Consider the following 21,424-nt stretch of genomic DNA (forward strand, 5'->3'; position numbering starts at 1 on the left):
TTTCACCTCACAAATTGCAGAAAAGTGTGAAGAACACTCCCTGAATAAATACATGAGTACATGTATTTTTCTACAATTTTTTTTTAAGGTAAGGAGAAAAACCTTGACTAAACCTCAACACTAATGGTTTTTTTGGTCCGGTATTTGCGGGTCAGTCACTTTGAGAGTGAGGGGGAAAGGTAAGGGATCCTCACCCTCAAAGTGTCTCTAGTGGAGATTGAACCCTGAACCTCAAGGTTGGAAGGTGACAATCTTACTACTAGACCAAGCTTACCTTGGTAAAAACATATATTCCGTTGCCGGGACTCGAACCTAGGTCTCTTGGGTGAGAGCCGAGTATCCTGAGTAGCTAGACTACAACAGAATTTTTCTTCATTAATGGTGACTCATTAGACAATACATGCAACATTTTTACAATTTAAACAACTAATTTACTGGCACATTTGAATTTTCCTTCAAATTTCTTAGAGCAACACTACAATCAAAGCTAAAGATTCTAGGTAGACATTAAACTAGCTTTAATTTGCTTTCGAACTATGAAGATACAAGCCACAAGAAGAGAGTGCACCAAAGAGTGAGCGCAATTGGGGACAAAGCATAAGTCCATAACATTATTACTGAACTTTCACTCTCGACTGTTCCAAACATCTCTGTCATTGTACCTGCAGTAAAATCCATAATGAGCAGCTCGTAACATAGAACGTAAACTTTAGACTTGAAACAAAGAAAATAACATCCAATGTCGATAACTATATATGTTCATTCAAGATTGTTGATCCATAACAAGTTTATATATTGATATTAAAATGTACTTCCATGATCTTTTCATAGAGTTTGTACGTCTTGTAAAAATATAATATAGTGTAATTAATGGTGAAAGCTCAATATATATAATTATGCGCCTTGTAAAAGTAGAGAAACATTTTGGGGAAGAATAATAAAAGTTTAACCGTAAGACCATAATCCCAAGGGTATAAATTAGCAAAATTCAAACACAGTAAAGCTGTAAAGGTGATGTTACTTACTAATGTTCATTGCAGGTGGCACTGCGTATTGAAGAAGAAGAACAAACATAAACAGAGGATTGAATTGGATGATGCCAAAATGCACTGCTCCGCGCACAATAAGGATGCCCAACAATGGAAGAAATATATACCGAACTGCTATGATTCCCATGACTACACTATGCTGGATTCTTGATCCTTTTATGCCTGAAATTCATCCGACTTATCAGAACTTCTTGATTCTTACACCTGTTAGATTGAAATCATTTTCATAGAACATTGGAGGTAGATTGAGTTTCTAAATATATATACCTCCAACTAGACTTGCCCCTAGTATTAAGGTCATGGCCGGGACTGCTGCATCTCTGTTTGTAATAGCAGTTTTATAGAAAGAATGATATTATTATCTGATATACTGAAATGAAATAAGAGTTCAAGAGTGTATGTTCATAGACTACAGCACTACATACCCAACCAGATAAATGGAGTCCTCAATTATATGCAGGACAGCTTCATTGCCAATAAGCAAATTGCGTAATGCAGGAATCATTCCAATGATAAACCCAAATATCTGCATGATTATAAGAAAGTTACTCGATCAGCATAGTAGAGATTTAGCTTTAGCAGGCTAACATATGACAGCGAATGTGATAGTTCATGGATTTTGTAACTATAATGAAATCAATTATGGTTAAAAATACATGAATGACAAACAAATACTCGTGTGAGTGTATGACATCTAAAAAAATATGGCAAGATAGCCTGATTGCATACTCACAAATTTAAAGAATAAGTGACTAACATAATACTCTGTATAACAGTAAAAATCAATGCAAATTATCACTGTTTCAGCCTTTTAGGACATCCTAAAACAAGGAGCATCTACATGTAACTGTAATTAACAATTGGAGCGAGGATAGAATATACGAGCATTGATGGAATATTAAGAGGAAGGGCGATGAGGAAATACCACTGCAAGAGTTGAAGGTGCCAACAATTCCTTGAGACTGATCTTGTCTAAGAATTTGATTATCCAATTCTTTATACTAGATGAGGAAGGAACCTGTTGACTCATAAAAAGGAGTATATCATATAAAAGCAGATTTTAATAGCTTATTTGATCAAACAGTTGTAAACTAATACTTGAAAATTTTACCTCATTTCCTAAATCCCTTAGAGAATAACTTGCTCTACGTAGAAGGGGTTCTACATAGCTCTCTGATGTCGACGCATTGAGTTCATCACTAACTTCAGTACGACTACTTGCAGGTACTTCTTTCTCTAAGAACTCCAATGCAGATAGGCGGACAATGTTGAAAGCATATGACCAGCAAATTATGGCCCCTAACTGAAGCATTTGATCGCCACACAGACAGAGTTGACAGTTCAGAAAGCAATAATATAACAGGCCAACATAATGACATCATACAACTTGATTTCGGTTTCACAATTGTGCTCTACTAATAATTGTGAAGTCATAACTAATTCTTCTATATGTACTATACAGGACCAACGCACGAGGGAGGTGATTGGAACGGATGATCTCAAGGATGGACTATACTATCTTCAGGAGGAGGCATCAATTGCGGCTATTTCGATTGAAGATACCCTTAAACTTTGGCATAAACGGTTGGGGCACCCTTCCGAAAAAGTTGTAAAGCTACTTCCTTTTCTTAGCAATTCTAGTGGTCATTTAAATAAAAATTGTGAGGTGTGTCATCGTTCTAAACACACTAGAGACAAATTTCCTTTAAGTGATAATAAAGCTTCTCGTATTTTTGAAATAATTCATTGTGATCTATGGGGACCTTATGCCGAACCCTCTTCTTGTGGTGCTCATTATTTTTTAATCTTGGTTGATGATTTTTCTCGTACCGTATGGATATATTTATTGATTGATAAAACGGAAGTGTTTAAGATATTTATGTCCTTTATTGCCATGGTAGATAGACAATTTTCACAGTGAATACAAATTGTCCGGAGTGATAATGGTACCGAATTTCTTTGCTTGAAAAATTATTTCCTTGCCCAAGGTATTTTGTTTCAAACCTCGTGTGTAGGCACCCCTCAACAGAATGGGAGAGTAGAGAGAAAATATCAACACATTCTCAATGTTGCTCGGGCCCTCCGATTTTAGGGGGGGCTACCAATATATTTTTGGGGGGAGTGTGCTCTTGCGGCAGCTCATGTGATTAATCGAACACCTTCCGTTCTTCTAAACAATAAAACTCCCTATGAAATGTTGTTTGGAAGCCCACCTTTATTTAATGAATTGCGTGTGTTTGGTTCCTTGTGTTTTGCTCATAATCAAAGGGCAAAGGGAGATAAGTTTGCAAGTCGTAGTCGAAAATGTGTCTTTGTTGGGTACCCCTTTGGGAAGAAGGGGTGGTATTTGTTTGACTTGGATAAAAAGGTTTTTTTTTGTGTCACGCGATGTGCGTTTTTTTGAGGATGTATATCCTTACTTGGATGCCGAATGTGCCAACATTGACCCTAATACGGCTAATATGCAAGCTACAGTTCATATGGGGGACAATGTGGATTCTTTGCCACCCATATATGACAGTGAGGAGGGGCAGCCAGTGCAGCAGCACCCCGTGCCTGCCACCCCACCCTGGCTCACCAGCACAGACCGGACTCGGCAGCAGCAGGGGCTGCCTCCACTGACACGGCAGCAGCAGGGGTCGGGCTTGATGAGGCCACCACGGCACCCGAGTTATTGGGGCGTGGACATCGGCCGAAATATGAAAACACAAAATATCGAGATTTTGTTACTCATACCTGATGCGTGGCATTTATGCCACCATTTTAACCCCTTTTTACTACCGATTTCCCCCGGATTTGTCACTTGCTTATGCCAATTTTAACCCCTTTTATCTTGATTTTAGTCACTTTAGCCCCCTCTCGTATTTTTCCTCCCCTTTTTGTCTTTTCTTCTAGTTTTTACCTCCTTTTTATGTGTTTTGACAGCTCCCAGCGCTTATGTACGATTCACGAATCAATAGCTCGAGTGGAGATGCCAAAGGAGCTTGGCAAAGGAGTGGAGATGCCAGGATGGAGAGGGCGCGCTGTTCTGATGGGCCGCGGGCGCGGGCTTGTAAGCCGCGGGCGCGGACAGGAAAAGTCTGAAGCCAGCAGAAGAAAGTGGAGATGGCGAGCCGCGGGCGTGGAGCATATGTGCCGCGGGCGCGACATTGGCCCCGCGGGCGCGGCACTTAGGCCCGCGGGCGCGGCTTTCTGGGTTTTACGAGGCTATTTACCCAGCTTGGAGAGGGCGCGGCTGCCTGTTCGGAGAGCCCTCTCCCTTGCCCTTTTTCTTCCTTTTGGTAGAAGACTATAAATAGTCCCTTGCTTGATTTTCTTAGCATCCACTATTCCATTGGCCCCAAAAATCATTGGTAGAGAGAGAAGTTCATGGTTTCTAGAGAGAGAAAACACTAGTGTTCAAGATTCAATCTTTGTAACCAAATATTCAAGCTTTCTTCTAGATTGTTGCTACTACTTTGATGATTTGGTAATCTTTAATCTTTATAATATCAATCTTTACTTTTGTTTCTCTAGTTTTTGATCTTCTTTGTTTTATTGCTCTTACTTGAGTTTATTTCCATAAATATTCAAGCTTTATTAGTTTCTTTGATTTTCCTTTCAAGTTAGAATCATGTTAGGTTGTGTTGGTATTGAATACATGCTTATGTTAGTTGTTATGGCCATTCCCTTCCTTCTAGCTTAGGTTTTTAGCTAGGGAAGGGGGTGAAAATCATGTGTATTTGAATATCTATTGATTATTGATTGGGACTTATTCTTGAGTTGATGATTTGAGCTATAATATGCTTGGAGTTAGTATGTGCACCTCTAATCCCAAGAATCTAGCCCTTGATTGAATGCATGAGAATGATTTAATCTAGGTGTGAATGATTTCGTCGACTTGCTTAAGTAGTTGCATGAGAATGAACTATTTTAGGTAGAGTTTATACTCCTAGAATCGGTTTCCTTTCGGTTTTCACTAGTACTCTTTGTTCATGATTGAATCCCCCTTTCCCTAGTGCTTTTGTCATTGTTATCTCTATAATCTTGTCCATTTAATTGCTTTTAAAAGTGTTTAATCTATTTCCCTTATTTCTAGTTTATTCTAGGCTCAATAGTAGTTAGTTTGTCCATAAAATTCTTCAACACAAATTCAAATACCACCTTTTGTTATTAGCAATTTCTCCTCGATTTCGTATTAATTGTGTTAAACCCCCGTTTCCTTGGGAATCGACCCTACCTTACCGCTATCTAAAGCAAAATTTGATAGAGCTAGGATAGGAGTTATAAATTGTAATTTTGATCTAGGATAATAAACTAACGACCTATTGTCCACCGATCAAAAATTTTGGCGCCGTTGCCGGGGAAACGGCTAGTTTTGCACACTTATTTGCGTAATTTGTGGATTTTGTTGCTTTTTGTTTAGTTCCTTTTCCACTTGCTAGTCATTGCTAATTGTTTGTTTAGCTTTGGTGAATGCAAAGAAGATCTCAAGGACCACCTACTCACAACCTTGATCACGAAATCGACCGAACCTTGAGACAAGTCCGTAGACTCTATCAAGAAGAGGGAAGAGGTTTTGGTGCAATTTTTGATAGTGAAAGTGATTCTTGTTCCTCACATTCCCAAGGTGACGAAATGGCGGGACAACAAGTGGATGTATTATTCCGTGAGTTCGGTAATCCGGAGGATTATGAGCTCACCGGTGGGATATTGTTACCCGTCACTGAGACTAACTTCACCATCCATCCTCAATACACACGAATGGTTCAAGCGGAGCAATTCTCGGGTTTGCCAAGTGAAGACCCCATTGAGCACCTTGATAGGTTCCTCGAACTATGTGCCATGATACAAACCAACCAAGTTTCTCAAGAATACATCCGGATGCACCTATTTCGGCAATCTCTTGCGGGGAGAGCAAAGAAGTGGCTCAAGCAAGTCAAGCCTAATTCTCTCACGACATGGAGGGAAATTGTGCAAGCATTCTTGAAGAGATTCATCTCCGAGGAGAAAACCGCCGAGATGAGGAGGAAGATAGCATCTTTTGAACAAGAGGCGGAGGAGAGTCTTAGTGAAGCTTGGGAGAGGTTTAAGGAGTTGGTGCAAGCATGTCCTCACCATGAGTACAATCAAAGCTTACTCATGAGGTTCTTCTATGATGGTTTGGAACCGATGTCCCGAGCTAATTTGGATGCGGGAGCGGGTGGACAATTGATCAAAGTCCCTCAAAATCAAGTTGAAGCAACGATCGAAGAGGTAGTTAAAAATTACTCTTGGGGAGGAAGAAGGAGGAATGCACCAAAGAAAGGTGGGAAGTATGAGTTGGAGAAGGTCGATCAATTGCAACATCAAATTGAGATGTTGACAAAAGGGCTTGCCAAGTTGAATACAAGTGTTGCTAGTGGTTCAAGCTCCTCCCAAGTCAACTCTTTCTCTTGTCAAAATTGTGGTGGCACCAACCATGATACATCCTATTGTGGCGGGTTGAGCCTGGAGCATGTAGCGGCATACAACACAAGGCAAGAAGGGTATAGGGGAAATGGTGGAGGAGTAGCTTGGAGACAACCACCACCTGGATTTGCAAACCAACCTCAACAATGGAATCAACAGGCTCAACAACCATACAATTCCAACACCCAATATCAAAACCCTCCTCCATTCCAAACCCAAAATCAAAGAGGAAACTACCCAAGAAACAACTAACACAATAATCAACACCAATACCAAAATCAAACCCAAGCAACTCAAAGAAGTCAAGAGCAAGCATCTCAACCCGATTCTACTCAAACTCAAATTCTTCAACAACTTCAAGCCATGAATCAACAAATGCAAGAAGTCAAGGCTCATAACAAGATGGTTGATTCACAACTAGCATAATTGGCCGAGAGAGTTTCTTTTAACTCATCTTCCACTTTTCCCGGACAATCACAAACCAACCCTTCCAATATTGTAAAACCCGACTCTTGCAAGGCAATCACATTGAGATCGGGTACATCTTATGAGAGTCCCTAGGAAGAGGATGGTAAGGAAAAGGAGGGAGAAGAAGAGATGAGTGATGATAAGAAAGTTGAAGAAGAGAAGGTTGATGAGAAAGAGAAGAGTATGGAGAAAAAGAAGAATAAGGATGTGGTGACATCCTCAACTTCTAGTGAGGCTAGAAACCTTGATGGACCGGTTCCTTTTCCCGGTCGGCTTGCGGAGAGAAAATTGAACGATAAATTTGCAAGGTTTCTAAGTGTGATGAAAAACTTACACATTAACCTCCCTTTCATTGAAGTTGTCACACAAATGCCTTCATACACCAAGTTCTTGAAAGACATTCTCACCAACAAAAGGAAGCTCAATGATGAGCTTATCACTCTTCCCCATCAAGTGAGTGCACTTGTTCAACACAAAATTCCCAAGAAGCAAAAGGACCCGGGAAGCTTTACCTTGCCGGTCAAAATTGGGAACATGGAAGCTAGGGGTGCCCTAGCCGACCTCGGAGCAAGTGTTAGTTTAATCCCTCTATCCATTGCTCAAAAGCTTAACATTGAGATGATCCCCACTAGGAAAACCATTCAATTGTCCGATCGATCGGTGAAGCTACCTTGTGTCGAGCTTGAAGATGTCCCTATTCAAGTTGGGCATATCTATGTTCCATGTGACTTTGTGGTGATGGATATGGAAGAAGATGTGGATACACCTTTGATCTTGGGCCGTGAAGCTCTTAAAACTTTGGGGCGGTAATCAATTGCAAGAATAATACCATTACATGTGAAGTGGCCGATGAAAAAATTGTCTTTGAATTCTCTAAGCTACTCAAAACCCCCATGGTTGAGAAGTGTTATAGGGTCGATGTTGTCAATGAAGAGCTAGATCGTTTGGGAAGGGTTGTCATGATTCCTAAAGATCCTATGGCCGAAGCTCTCACATGTGAGGAAGATTACTTCTCCCAAGAAGCAAAGGAATTTGCTATGGCCATTGAAGAAGCCAAAAAGGAAGAAGAGAACGGTACTAAGCATGATGAGCTTGAGCATAAGGAGGAAAAATTGGAGGAGAGTTCTAATCCTCCTCCCAAGGTAGAACTCAAACCCCTTCCCCCTTCTTTGAAATATGCTTATCTTGGAAATGAAGGAGAATACCCCATTATTGTCAATGCTTCCCTTAATGGTCTTGATTTAGAAAAATTGATTGTTGTTTTGAGAAAATATAGAAATGTGATAGGGTATATCATTGACGATATTAAGGGTATTAGCCCTTCTTTATGCATGCATCGTATTCACCTTGAGGATGATCAATCCACCTCCATTGAACCTCAAAGGAGGTTAAACCCCAACCTCCAAGAGGTAGTCAAGAAGGAAATTTTGAAATTGCGTGAGGCGGGTATAATCTATGCTATCTCCGATAGCAAGTGGGTTAGCCCGGTTCACGTGGTCCCCAAAAAGGGTGGAATGACCATTGTCAAGGGAGAAGGAGGAGAGGAAATCTCCACCCGGACGGTCACTGGGTGGAGGATGTGCATTGATTATAGGAAGCTGAACAAGAACACTAAGAAAGATCATTTTCCTCTCCCCTTCATGGATCAAATGTTGGAAAGACTCTCCCATCATGCTTTCTTTTGCTTTTTGGATGGATACTCCGGCTTTTTCCAAATCCCTATCCATCCAAATGATCAAGAGAAAACTACTTTTACGTGTCCATATGGGACATTTGCGTACCGAAGAATGCCATTCGGGTTATGCAATGCTCCCTCAACTTTCCAACGATGCATGACTTCCATTTTTTCTGAAATGCTTGAGAATGAAATTGAAGTTTTTATGGATGATTTTAGTGTTGGTGGATCGTCTTTTGACACATGCCTTATTAACCTTGAAAAAGTTTTGAAAAGGTGTCAAGAGACGAGTTTAGTGTTGAATTGGGAAAAATGCCATTTTATGGTCGAGGAAGGTATTGTCCTAGGCCATAAAGTATCAAAAAAGGGCATTGAAGTAGACTCGGCTAAGGTTTCGGTGATTGCTAAGTTGCCCCCTCCTACCTCCGTCACGAGAGTGAGAGCTTTTCTTGGGCATGCCGGTTTTTACCGGAGGTTTATCAAAAAAATTTCATCTATCGCCAAACCCTTAACCGAGTTACTCAAAAAGGATGTTGTGTTCAATTTTTATGAGGGTTGCCTTGAGGCATTTCAAAATCTCAAGGAAGCCCTCATCTCTTCTCCTGTGGTGTAAGCTCCGGATTGGAGCTTGCCTTTTGAGCTAATGTGCGATGCAAGTGATTTTGCTGTAGGTGCCGTGCTTGGGCAAAAGAAAGAAGGAAGATCTTGTGTCATCTACTACGCAAGTAGAACCCTCAACGAAGCTCAAAAGAATTATACCACAACGGAGAAGGAAATGCTAGCGGTTGTCTTTGCCATGGATAAGTTCCGGTCTTACCTCATATGCTCAAAGGTGATAGTCTACATGGATCACATCGCGGTCCGCTACCTTATGACCAAAAAGGAAGCAAAACCGCGTCTCATTCGTTGGGTTCTTTCTCTCCAAGACTTTGACATGGAGATGAGGGACAAAAAGGGGGCGGAAAATTATGTAGCGGACCATCTATCGAGACTTCCTTTTGAGACTAAAGAAGATGTGCCTATCAATGAAGAATTGGGTTTTGAGGCTCTTATGGCCATTGCATCAACACCAAGCCCTTGGTATGCGGACATTGCCAATTACTTAGCATGTGGTGTCGTTCCCCCGGAGTTCTCCTCTCAACAAAAGAAAAGGTTTTTCAAAGAAGTGAGGAGGTATTTTTGGAACGATCCTTATCTATTCAAGCAATGTGGAGATGGGCTTTTTAGAAAATGTGTTCCGGATCATGAGATCGAAGGGGTGCTTGAGCATTGTCATTCATTGCCATGTGGTGGGCATGGAGGAGTAGAAAAGACCGTGGCTAAAATTTCTCAATCTCTTCTTTGGTGGCCAACAATGCACAAGGATGCCCACAAATTCATATCTAGATGTGATAAGTGCCAAAGAAGTGGGGGCATAACCAAGCGTGATGAAATGCCTCAACAAAATATTTTGGAGGTTGAACCCTTTGATGTATGGGGGGTCGACTTTATGGGGCCTTTCGTTTCTTCTTGTGGCAATCTCTATATATTGGTGGCGGTGGACTACGTGACCAAGTGGATCGAAGCTATACCCTCGCCCACCAATGACCACAAGGTTGTTCTCAAGCTTCTAAAAAAGATCATCTTCCCAAGATTCGGGGTCCCAAGAGTTCTTATTAGCGATGGTGGTTCTCACTTCACCAAGAAACAACTTGAAGCTCTCCTCAAACGCTATGGGGTTCATCATAAAATCGGCCTACCATACCACCCCCAAACTCAAGGACAAGTGGAAGTATCAAATAGGGAGATCAAGAACCTTCTTGAGAGGATGGTGAACAAGTCTAGAAAAGATTGGTCTCTCAAACTTGATGATACGCTTTGGGCTCTAAGGACAGCTTACAAGACCCCGATTGGTACTACTCCTTACCGATTGGTCTATGGAAAGGCTTGTCATTTGCCGGTCGAGTTAGAGTACAAAGCTTGGTGGGCGATCAAAGGGCTCAATATGGATATGACCTTGGCGGGCGAAAAGAGGCTACTTAAGCTCAATGAACTTGAGGAGCTCCGCTATGATGCCTATGAGAACTCGAAACTCTACAAGGAGAGAACCAAGAGGTGGCACGACCAACATATAAGGAACAAGAGCTTTAAGGTTGGGGACAAGGTTTTGTTATTCAATTCTAGGCTCCGTTTGTTCCCCGGAAAACTTAAGTCTAAATGGTCGGGGCCTTTCACAATTTCAAAAACAACTCCTTATGGGTCCTTTGAGTTAGAAGCGAATGGGAACAAGTTCATGGTCAACGGACACCGTTTGAAGCTCTACCATTGCAATGATCAAATTGGCATGATTGAGTGCATGAGGCTCGATCCGCCGGATCCTAAGTCACTTTCTTGATGATAATGTGAAATGGTCAAGCTAATGACCTTATAAAGAAGCGCTTTTCGGGAGGCAACCCGAATTCTCAACCCTTTTTGATTTTGTGTTTTTTGTCTTTGACTATTTTTGGATGATTTTTCCTTTAATCTCTTATTGAGTGCGTTGTTCATTCTTTAGGTACCTTGATCTTTGGGTGCATGATCTATTAAGTTGGGTTTGGAGAAGAGAAGGAGTTTGGAGAAAGAGGAAGTGGAGATGCCCAGAGAGGACCCTGGAGAGGGCGCGCACAGGCCACCCGCGGGCGCGGCCCATAGGCCCGCGGGCACGGCAGCCCCTCCCCTGTTTTCAAGATAAAGCGGAGATGCCTGGGTCATAACTGGAGAGGGCGCGCACAGAAGGCCCCGCTGGCGCGGCAGGGGTTTTCATTTTTTTCCACATAAAATGGAGATGGCTCAGGGATACAGAGAGCGGGCGCGGGCTGAGTTAGCCGCGGGCGCGGCGTGCTCCACCGCGGGCGCGGACAGGCACCGCCGCGGGCGCGCAGTTCCACCCCGCGGGCGCGGCATCCTGCAGTACAGAAAAACAGAAACCTGAAACCCTGAAGTCGCGGGCGCGGCATACGATCCCGCGGGCGCGGTCAGAGCATGCCGCGGGCGCGGCCCTTAGGCCCGCGGGCGCGACCCTTCAGGTCTGCGACTTCTCCTTTAATTTTCAGCCATATGCCCGAAAACACAATCAGTTTTTTTCCCCTTTTCTCTCTCTACTCCTTACTCCATTCCAAACCCTAACCCATTCCTCTTAAATTTCTCTTCCTAATTCATCAAATTCCATCAAATTTCAACAATTCCCTCACTCTTCTACAATTTTTCTCACCAAAAATCTGAAATTTCGTCCTTTAAAACCCCCAATTTCGGTATTCCTCTTTGTGTGGCAATTTCTTTCACCATTGGAGGGTTCTTGGAGGAAGTCTTGATTTCTTCTTCAAGGGGATAGTAGGAGCAATTATTGGTATCCATTTTGGTATACATTTCTTCCTTACTCTCATTTACCTTTGAATTTGAAACATGCTTTTGGTTGAGAAATTGTATGTTTATGAATTTTCATGTTGAAATTTTTGATTGGTGCATGCCTATATTGTATTCATTCATCATCTTAAGAATTATTAATTGTTGAGTTGTTGTTTGTGTTAGTTTGTTCCTTGTCATAGATTGCTTGCTTGTGGTTTGAACTTGGTGATTCTTGGTTTTGGAGATTGTTGTAGTGTGATTATTGTGAGTGATTGTTTTGGAATTGGACTGCAATTTGATATTGGTGACAATGGTTTTCGGTTCTAAGAAGAGAAAAAGTGGGAAGGAACTCCAAGGTTCATCCTCTTCCAACCCCCAACAAAATGAACCTACACCCCAAACCGCTCCACCACCTCTACCACCCCTCAAATTCCACAACAAAAACCACAAACCCATCTATGACAACCTCCTAAACAGAAAATTGAGACCAACCAAGCATTACCATCACTCCACCACAACCAAGCTTGGTATCGATGAGGATTGTTGGTTCTTGTTCAACAACCTCGGACTCGGTTCCTTTGTGTCAAGTGCCTATCAAACCTACAAAGAGCCTACCCTAGAGTTTCTTGCTTCCTTCGAAACTCATGTCGCAGGAGATAATGATCTCTCCATCTCCTTCCAACTCTTCAACAAAAAAGAAACCTTCACCCTCCGCCAGTTTAACCAACTGCTGGATTTCAACCCCGATGCCGATATGTTCTTCCCCGAACATGCGGGCCTCCATGCTTATGAGCCCCTTCACTGGTGGAAGGTCATTTCGAGAATGGACGCCTTCAACTCCAAGTACTCTTTAGCCAGTCAGATCATGCACCCAGCCATCAGACTTCTGCATCGAATCCTTGGGTACACGGTCTTTAATAAACAGGACTTGGGGAAGATTAAAACCGAGGAAATCCGACTATTATGGCTAGCTACGCAGCCGGAAATTGGGCACAGAATGAACTTCGGGTTTCTATTCACCAAATGCATTGAGAGTGTCCAGTCGGGTACAAGGAAAGGGGAAATTCATTTTGGAGGGATGGTAACTCGGATAGCCGAGAAGCTGGGGCATTTGGCTAAGCTCGAATCTTGCACCCCCGTAGGGAAGAGTGATGGGAGTGATATCTGGCTCGACCTCGACCAACTAAAAACCATGAAGTTCATCGCAGATACCGAGGATCGAGGAAAGACTTGGAGCTTACTTGTCTCCCACGAGCACCACTGTTTCCTGCCCAAGCCGGAATTCACTTCTTTCACAAGGGAAGGAGTCAATTACCCATGGTGGGTAAAGAAGGACTCAGGCGTCCTTCCTAGCGCTAGGATGGTCACGGGGGAAGGGTCCGGCCAAAGCAATGAGAGCACAGAGGATGAGTTCCACCACCAACAACAACAACAAGGATCAAGGCAACAACAACAACATCATCAACCTGACTACCAACAACAAATGGAGGCAATGCGAGCCCAAATGGAAAGCATGCAACTCGGCATGCAAGGTATGTTTGCTTCTCACCAACACCTCTCTTACCAAACCAACGCCTTATATGATTTGAGTGTGCGTAGAGGGGATGTCACTCCCCCGGTCAACTACCCTTATGTGCCGGCCCAACAAGGGCCCGTGCCATCTTGGGGGGGTGACAACCTACCTACGTACCCATATTGGCAAGGGACCTCGGACCCTACTGTGCCTAGGCGTGATTTCCCTGATGAGTCCGGTCATTATGATTATCGGGTTTCGGGTGGGAGTGATTACAGGGGTGATCCTAACTACCCCTATGTCGACCCCTCTCACCCCGACCCCCTTGTCCAACCCGAGCCATATGACCAGTTATCCGCGTCCCAGCTTGACCTCTTCAAAGGTCATTATATGGGTGGCCACCTGACTACTCCGGAGGTTGGGACCCCTATGGCCCCCTATCGGGTTTCTCCTACGACGATGGGAGCGCGGATAACGACGGTGCCGGCTCTAGTAGCCATTAGTTTCCCCCTTGTTCTTTTTGTTCCCTCCCTTTATCTTCCCCCCCCCTATTACTTGTCCTCACGCCGCATCGAGGACGACGCTTTACTCTAGTGTGGGGGGGGTGTCTGAGTCAAAGGAGAGTGTTAGGGAATGCTTGAGGCGAGTGTGGGGGAAGGCACCTAGGACTCAAGGGACTATTTAGGGGTTTTGGGTGTAGGTGTCGTTGGTAGCGTTGTTGTTGTCTGGTGTCTATGATGTCCGTTTCTATGATGATGATGATACGATGACAATTTTTTGATGATAATGACTCTATAATGATGGGATGTTTGGGTAGTAGGTCATACCCAAAGAATTTAGTTCATGGATTTTTTTTCTCTCTCTCTAGTACTAACATTCTTTTCTTTGTAGTGCTTGCCTTGTTTTTCTTTGTTTTCCTCTCTTTTGTAGCTTGGAAGAAATTGAAAGCAACATGTGGAGGCACGGTAAAATGCTTGGTTGCTTTATTTTTTTTCTTCAAGAGACATTGGTGAGATCTTTCCTTTACTTTTCTTTTCTTTTCTCGTGTCGTGTTTAGTTTAGGCTTTAGCTTAGGAAAGAGTTGAATGGTTTGAGGATGTTTGCATGCGGTTCCAAGGAACCTGGGATCGTTGGTATTGAGACCGAACGATCACTTGTATGTCGATTGGGATTTATTTGAATCTTTAAGCCTCTCATATGAACCTTCTTGATTCTCTCTTTCCTTTGTTCTACTTCCTTTTGTGTGATAAGCATAATTATGGCATGATGATATGAATGTGTTTTAGAACTTGCTTGCTACATTTGGATTCTATCTCCGTGATGATGCATCCTTGAATGTTTGTCCTTTTTCTTAACTATGTGATGAGGTGCACATTTCGAGATTGTTGTTGATTGAATTAGACGAGCCTTAGTTAAGGTAGCAAGGGTAAGAACTTGTGAGGGCGTTTGAACCCCTAGTTCACGGGATGTGGTAAGATGGAGTTGCTCCCTGTAGTGGATTTGAAGCCCTCTAGTTGGTATTTGCTTACCTTTCTCATCCCTTGTGAGGTTCTCTTGTTCATGCCTTCATCAACTTGTTGAGCGGCGTATTGGGATCCTCGACTATGCATGTTTGAATCCTTGTGTTGACTATTAGCTCCCAAGATCGCGACCTTGGACTTTTGAGAGAGGAAAAGGGCACCATTTCTCATTTTTGTTTATTTTCTCTTTTATTTAGTTACAAATTTGATTTTTCTCTTTGCATCATCCCTCTTGCCAACCAATTTGAGCCTAATGTTTTCCCATTCTTGTCTCAACCTCATTACAAGCCTAGCGACCTATGTTTACTAACCCCTATTAGTTAATGAAGCAATGGCTTTGCGAGGCGAGTGTGAAAGAGCGTCATGAATGTGAACGTGAATCATTTGTGGAATTGGTTTGTAATTCTAGAGTTGAATATGTAAAGAAGTTTGAAAAAAAAAAAAAAAAAAAAAAAACCTTTATTTGATGAAATGAGAAATTTATTTATCTTGTATATATACTTGAATAAAGGGTGGTGATGCGAATGAAATCAAAATGTTTGGATATTCGTTTGAGTTGTGGTTGTGTTTTGAGTTTTGACCTTGAGGATCCCCCTTTCTCTTGCTTCACTTAGGAATTACCGCCACTATTTCAAATTGAATATTCCGACCTCTACCTTAAGCCGTGTCAGTACAACCCTTGTGAAGCCCCTTTGACTTTAAGAGTGCATGGTCAACAAACGGTGGAGGGAGATGGTTCTCAACCCTATGGAAAGAACGTGCATAGTTGAGATGTCGGGATGATCTTTTACTTCCTCAAATTAAATCTTTTTCCGGTTCCTTCGTGGAATCATGAGGAGCCATCTAGGGGGACGATTTGTATCTAGTGGGGAGAACGCGGACCGTTTTAGAGGGGATTAGAGCGAAAGATGACTCACTAGTTCTCTATGCTTAGTTGAGGCTCGACTCTTGCAATCTCTAACATCTTGAGGCGTGCATGCATCACGTAGTTGAGAATAGCTAATACTCTTTGACGTTTTTGTCATTGTTGAGTCCAGATAAAGCAATTGTTCTTTGGATCTCTTATGCTGTTTTTCCCAAAACCATGCCATATTATGTTTGTCTTTGTGGTGTTTGATTTTTCTTTCTCTCTTTGTCTTTCTTGAGGACAAGCAAGAGGCAAGTGTGGGGGATTTTGATGCGTGGCATTTATGCCACCATTTTAACCCCTTTTTACTACCGATTTCCCCCGGATTTGTCACTTTCTTATGCCTATTTTAACCCCTTTTATCTTGATTTTAGTCACTTTAGCCCCCTCTCGTATTTTTCCTCCCCTTTTTGTCTTTTCTTCTAGTTTTTACCTCCTTTTTATGTATTTTGACAGCTCGCAGCGCTTATCTGCGATTCACGAATCAATAGCTCGAGTGGAGATGCCAAAGGAGCTTGGCAAAGGAGTGGAGATGCCAGGATGGAGAGGGCGCGCTGTTCTGATGGTAAGCCGCGGGCGCGGACAGGAAAAGTCTGAAGCCAGCAGAAGAAAGTGGAGATGGCGAGCCGCGGGCGCGGAGCATATGTGCCGCGGGCGCGGCAGAGAAGCCCCGCGGGCGCGGCACTTAGGCCCGCGGGCGCGGCTTTCTGGGTTTTACGAGGCTATTTACCCAGCTTGGAGAGGGCGCGGCTGCCTGTTCGGAGAGCCCTCTCCCTTGCCCTTTTTCTTCCTTTTGGTTGAAGACTATAAATAGTCCCTTGCTTGATTTTCTTAGCATCCACTATTCCATTGGCCCCAAAAATCATTGGTAGAGAGAGAAGTTCATGGTTTCTAGAGAGAGAAAACACTAGTGTTCAAGATTCAATCTTTGTAACCAAATATTCAAGCTTTCTTCTAGATTGTTGCTACTACTTTGATGATTTGGTAATCTTTAATCTTTATAATATCAATCTTTACTTTTGTTTCTCTAGTTTTTGATCTTCTTTGTTTTATTGCTCTTACTTGAGTTTATTTCCATAAATATTCAAGCTTTATTAGTTTCTTTGATTTTCCTTTCAAGTTAGAATCATGTTAGGTTGTGTTGGTATTGAATACATGCTTATGTTAGTTGTTATGGCCATTCCCTTCCTTCTAGCTTAGGTTTTTAGCTAGGGAAGGGGGTGAAAATCATGTGTATTTGAATATCTATTGATTATTGATTGGGACTTATTCTTGAGTTGATGATTTGAGCTATAATATGCTTGGAGTTAGTATGTGCACCTCTAATCCCAAGAATCTAGCCCTTGATTGAATGCATGAGAATGATTTAATCTAGGTGTGAATGATTTCGTCGACTTGCTTAAGTAGTTGCATGAGAATGAACTATTTTAGGTAGAGTTTATACTCCTAGAATCGGTTTCCTTTCGGTTTTCACTAGTACTCTTTGTTCATGATTGAATCCCCCTTTCCCTAGTGCTTTTGTCATTGTTATCTCTATAATCTTGTCCATTTAATTGCTTTTAAAAGTGTTTAATCTATTTCCCTTATTTCTAGTTTATTCTAGGCTCAATAGTAGTTAGTTTGTCCATAAAATTCTTCAACACAAATTCAAATACCACCTTTTGTTATTAGCAATTTCTCCTCGATTTCGTATTAATTGTGTTAAACCCCCGTTTCCTTGGGAATCGACCCTACCTTACCGCTATCTAAAGCAAAATTTGATAGAGCTAGGATAGGAGTTATAAATTGTAATTTTGATCTAGGATAATAAACTAACAACCTATTGTCCACCGATCAATACCCATGTTGCTCGAAATAGTCCATCCGAAGTATCACTCAATCCAATTGCTACTCCTCCCTCAGGTATGCCGTATCCTATAGCACATTATGTTAGTTGTGATAAGTTTTCTGCAAAACACCGAAATTTTGTTGCAGCTTTAACAGGAGGAAAGGAGCCTCGAAACTTCAAAGAGGCAATGCAAGATCATGGTTGGAAGATGGCTATGAAAGAAGAAATGCGTGCTTAAGAAAACAATGGCACGTGGACATTAGAGAAACTACCTCCCGGGAAAAAGGCTCTTGGAAGTCAATGGTTGTACAAAATTAAATACAAATCTGATGGAAGTATTGAAAGGTTGAAAGCAAGATTGGTTGTTTTTGGTAACCATCAAACCGAAGGCATAGATTATGCTGAAACATTTGCCCCGGTTGTCAAGATGACCACGATTCGGGCATTTCTTGTCATTGATGCCTCCAAGAATTGGGAGTTACATCAAATGGATGTCCATAATGCGTTCCTTCATGGTGATTTAAATGAAGAAGTGTACATGAAGCTTCCACCGGGGTTCACTACAGATGAACCGGGACTTGTTTGTCGTCTTCGAAAATCTCTATATGGACTCAAACAAACTCCTAGGTGTTGGTTTGCCAAGTTGACTTCGGCCTTGACGAAGTATGGTTTTCTACAATCATACTCGGATTATTCCCTTTTTACTTACACTAAGGGATCGGTTCAACTTAATGTTCTTGTCTATATGGACGATCTAATTGTTGCCGGAAACGACTCAACAACGCTAAAATTGTTCAAAAATTATTTAAGTACTTGTTTCCATATGAAGGATTTGGGAGTACTTAAATATTTTCTTGGAATTGAAGTTGCAAGAAGTAGCGTCGGGTTGTTCTTATGTCAACGCAAATATGCCCTTGATATCATCTCAGAGACCGGGCTCTTAGGGTCGAAACCGGCTATGACCCCTATGGAGCAAAACCATCATTTGGGACGTGCCAATGGCCCTCTTCTTGCAAACCCGGAGCCTTATAGACACTTGGTTGGGCGCCTTGTTTATTTGGCCGTTACTAGGCCTGATCTCACATACTCCGTACATGTGCTATCTCAATTTATGCAAGCACCTCAAGTAGCTCACTGGGATGCTGCACTCCGTGTTGTACGCTACTTGAAAAGTACACCAGGACAAGGTATATTGCTGCGTGCGGACAGCAACCTCACCCTTGAAGGGTGGTGTGATGCGGATTGGGCTGCCTGCCCTCTAACACGCCGCTCAGTCTCGGGATGGCTAGTATTTTTGGGCCATTCTCCCATTGCGTGGAAGTGCAAGAAGCAGCCAACAGTTGCGACTTCCTCGGGTGAATCGGAGTATCGTTCTATGTGTGCAATCACTATGGAAATGAAATGGCTACGGGGTCTTCTTTTGAGCTTGGGTGTTCAACATCCTCAGGCTATACCTCTATACTGCGATAGTCAAGTGGCCATACACATTGCTCAAAACCCCGTATTTCATGAGCGCACCAAACATATCGAAGTGGATTGTCACTTTGTAAGGGATGCCATTCAAGAAGGCTTGATCATTCCACATCATGTGCGTACAAATGAGCAACTAGCCGATTTGTTTACTAAAGCCTTGGGAAAACAACAATTTGATTACCTTCTAAGCAAGTTGGGCATCTTTGATCCAACTGCTCCAACTTTAGGGGGGGTATTAGGAAAGATATGATAGAATCTACAATATATATTTGCTAGATACTCTATAATCTTATCTTAGGAAAAGATATTATTTAGTTTCCTAGTTTGATATAGATTGTTTATGATCTTCCTTGGAGATCAAGGTCCTCTTGTATAAATATGATTGATCAATGAATGAGAGGGGAGGTCTTTGAGCATTAATCTTAACACAATCCGAGATCAATAATCACATTCCTATTTCAAGTTACACTATCGATGTGATGACCATTCATATGTACAAGTGTTCAAGTTAGCAATCATACCGCCATGGAAAGTGAAGCGTAAGCCATGCCATAAGAGTAACAAACATCAGGCGCGCCAAAGGGTCCACTCTTCTCTTTACATAGTGCAGGGATGATGATAATGGGCAAGTTCCCCAAGTTCCCTAATTCAGATAAACTCAAATAGTAAATTCTAAGGCAGAAGCCTTATTTACAGAACCTATACTCAAGGATGCAACCTTAACCTTGAAAAAAAAAAACATTGACAACTTCATTCAAGTATCTTAAATCGATATATATATGTGACTCGATCTAGCATGTTATTTCGATATATATACCTGCAGAAGATGAACCTATAATGAGGCCTTTTAGATGCCTTGGAGCTCTTGTAACTTTCACGAGTACCCAACCAAGCGCCGAACCTAGAAGATTTGTGATCAAAACATTTACTGGCATAAACCACCTAAAAATGAACACAGGAAATTAAACAAAAAAACCTATGAAACATATATCAAAGAATGAACTAACACATACACAGTATAGTAGATGTAACTCACAGTGTGCGTAGGCTCTCATAAGTCACAGTTTGTGCCAAGCTGCTACCCACGAAAGCCGGGTTGTATACAAAATACACAAGCTAAATTATCCAACAAGAAAATGAACAAGATTAAACACACATAGAAAATCAACGCGGTTACATTAGAATGGGATACATAGATCCTCTCCGGTTACTAGACCATATATATATAACTCGATGTTCCAACAATGAGAAATTCATATAAATTTGTAACAATAACAAAAACTAAACATATTAACATTACCTTGTTCAAGTACTTCCTCGAAGTGTCACGCAAGACATCAACACGATCTATGGCGAGTAATGAACCAATCGCGGTGATGAGAAGAAGCTTGATAATGGGCATGGAAGCTACAACAAGTAGATCTAGCACCTTCATCTTGGCAACTTAGTTATCTTATCCGACCAAATTTAGTCCTGTAACAAAATCAAAGTCATGTAAATCAGTTTATACCCCAAAAAGATTAGATGTTAATAATAGTTTCAAATGGTTTGTTTGCTTTTTAATTTTTTATATTATGATCAACGTTTATTACACGTAACATACGGAGTAGATTAAATTGGAGTTATGATGAAATGATTGAAATGGGTTATGGTAATATGTTGCATCACGTGGACGTACAATTGTTCGCAATTTTATTGTCCACCATCATAATTATTGTATAGTAATAGTACCTATTCAACGAACCATTACAATTCAATTCTTTTTTGACAAACATCACAATTCAATTCAACTCAACAAATCCTATCTATTAATCTATATACGTAATATATCTATCTAACATTTTAACCACACATGAGTTGATGACTATATGGCACAACTAACCTATAAATTAACCCTTCACATCTTCATTTTGTTTAAAACAAAGGAAAAAAAAAAAAAAAAGGAGTTGTTTGAGGTTATCTTTTAAGGATGGAGGAAGTAGTTTATAGTAGGTCTTTGAAATGATATAGGTTATTATTTGCGTGGTTACAAAATGAGAAATTTTTTTTGGAGAAAAATAATAAAGATTAGAAATCTATACTAAATAAGTAAATAGTAAATGCTAAATTAATTATGAGAATCATCCCAAAAGTACATATGTCGCATTCACAATAATAATTATCCTCCCAAAACTTTATATTTTTTCTTTTATTTTTTT

The 21,424-nt window shown here is 41.5% G+C and overlaps 1 protein-coding gene across 1 annotated transcript; it reads right to left on the minus strand.

The window, feature by feature from the left end:
* Nucleotides 1–151: 151 nt before the first annotated feature.
* Nucleotides 152–20,788, minus strand: LOC110685514 (protein PIN-LIKES 3-like). The gene is made up of 10 exons (XM_021862049.1): nt 20,527–20,788; nt 20,263–20,342; nt 20,044–20,168; nt 19,748–19,869; nt 2,161–2,352; nt 1,975–2,067; nt 1,475–1,575; nt 1,317–1,369; nt 1,026–1,211; nt 152–662 (listed from the first exon to the last, which is right to left on the minus strand). The coding sequence occupies exons 1-10, from the start codon at nt 20,659–20,661 to the stop codon at nt 535–537; spliced, it is 1,215 nt and encodes a 404-aa protein (XP_021717741.1). The 5' UTR covers nt 20,662–20,788; the 3' UTR covers nt 152–534.
* Nucleotides 20,789–21,424: the final 636 nt, after the last annotated feature.

This window comes from Chenopodium quinoa, unplaced genomic scaffold (genome assembly GCF_001683475.1).
Source record: "Chenopodium quinoa cultivar QQ74 unplaced genomic scaffold, ASM168347v1, whole genome shotgun sequence".
Classification (NCBI taxonomy): Eukaryota; Viridiplantae; Streptophyta; class Magnoliopsida; order Caryophyllales; family Amaranthaceae; genus Chenopodium; species Chenopodium quinoa.

Coding starts and splice junctions, on each gene's coding strand:
- LOC110685514 (XM_021862049.1), bottom strand. CDS start 20,661: ATGAAGGTGCTAGATCTACTTGTTGTAGCTTCCATGCCCATTATCAAG. Junction 19,870..20,043: donor TATAGGTTCATCTTCTGCAG/GTATATATATCG, acceptor TATCTGAATTAG/GGAACTTGGGGAACTTGCCC. Junction 663..1,025: donor GCCACCTGCAATGAACATTA/GTAAGTAACATC, acceptor ATTTTACTGCAG/GTACAATGACAGAGATGTTT.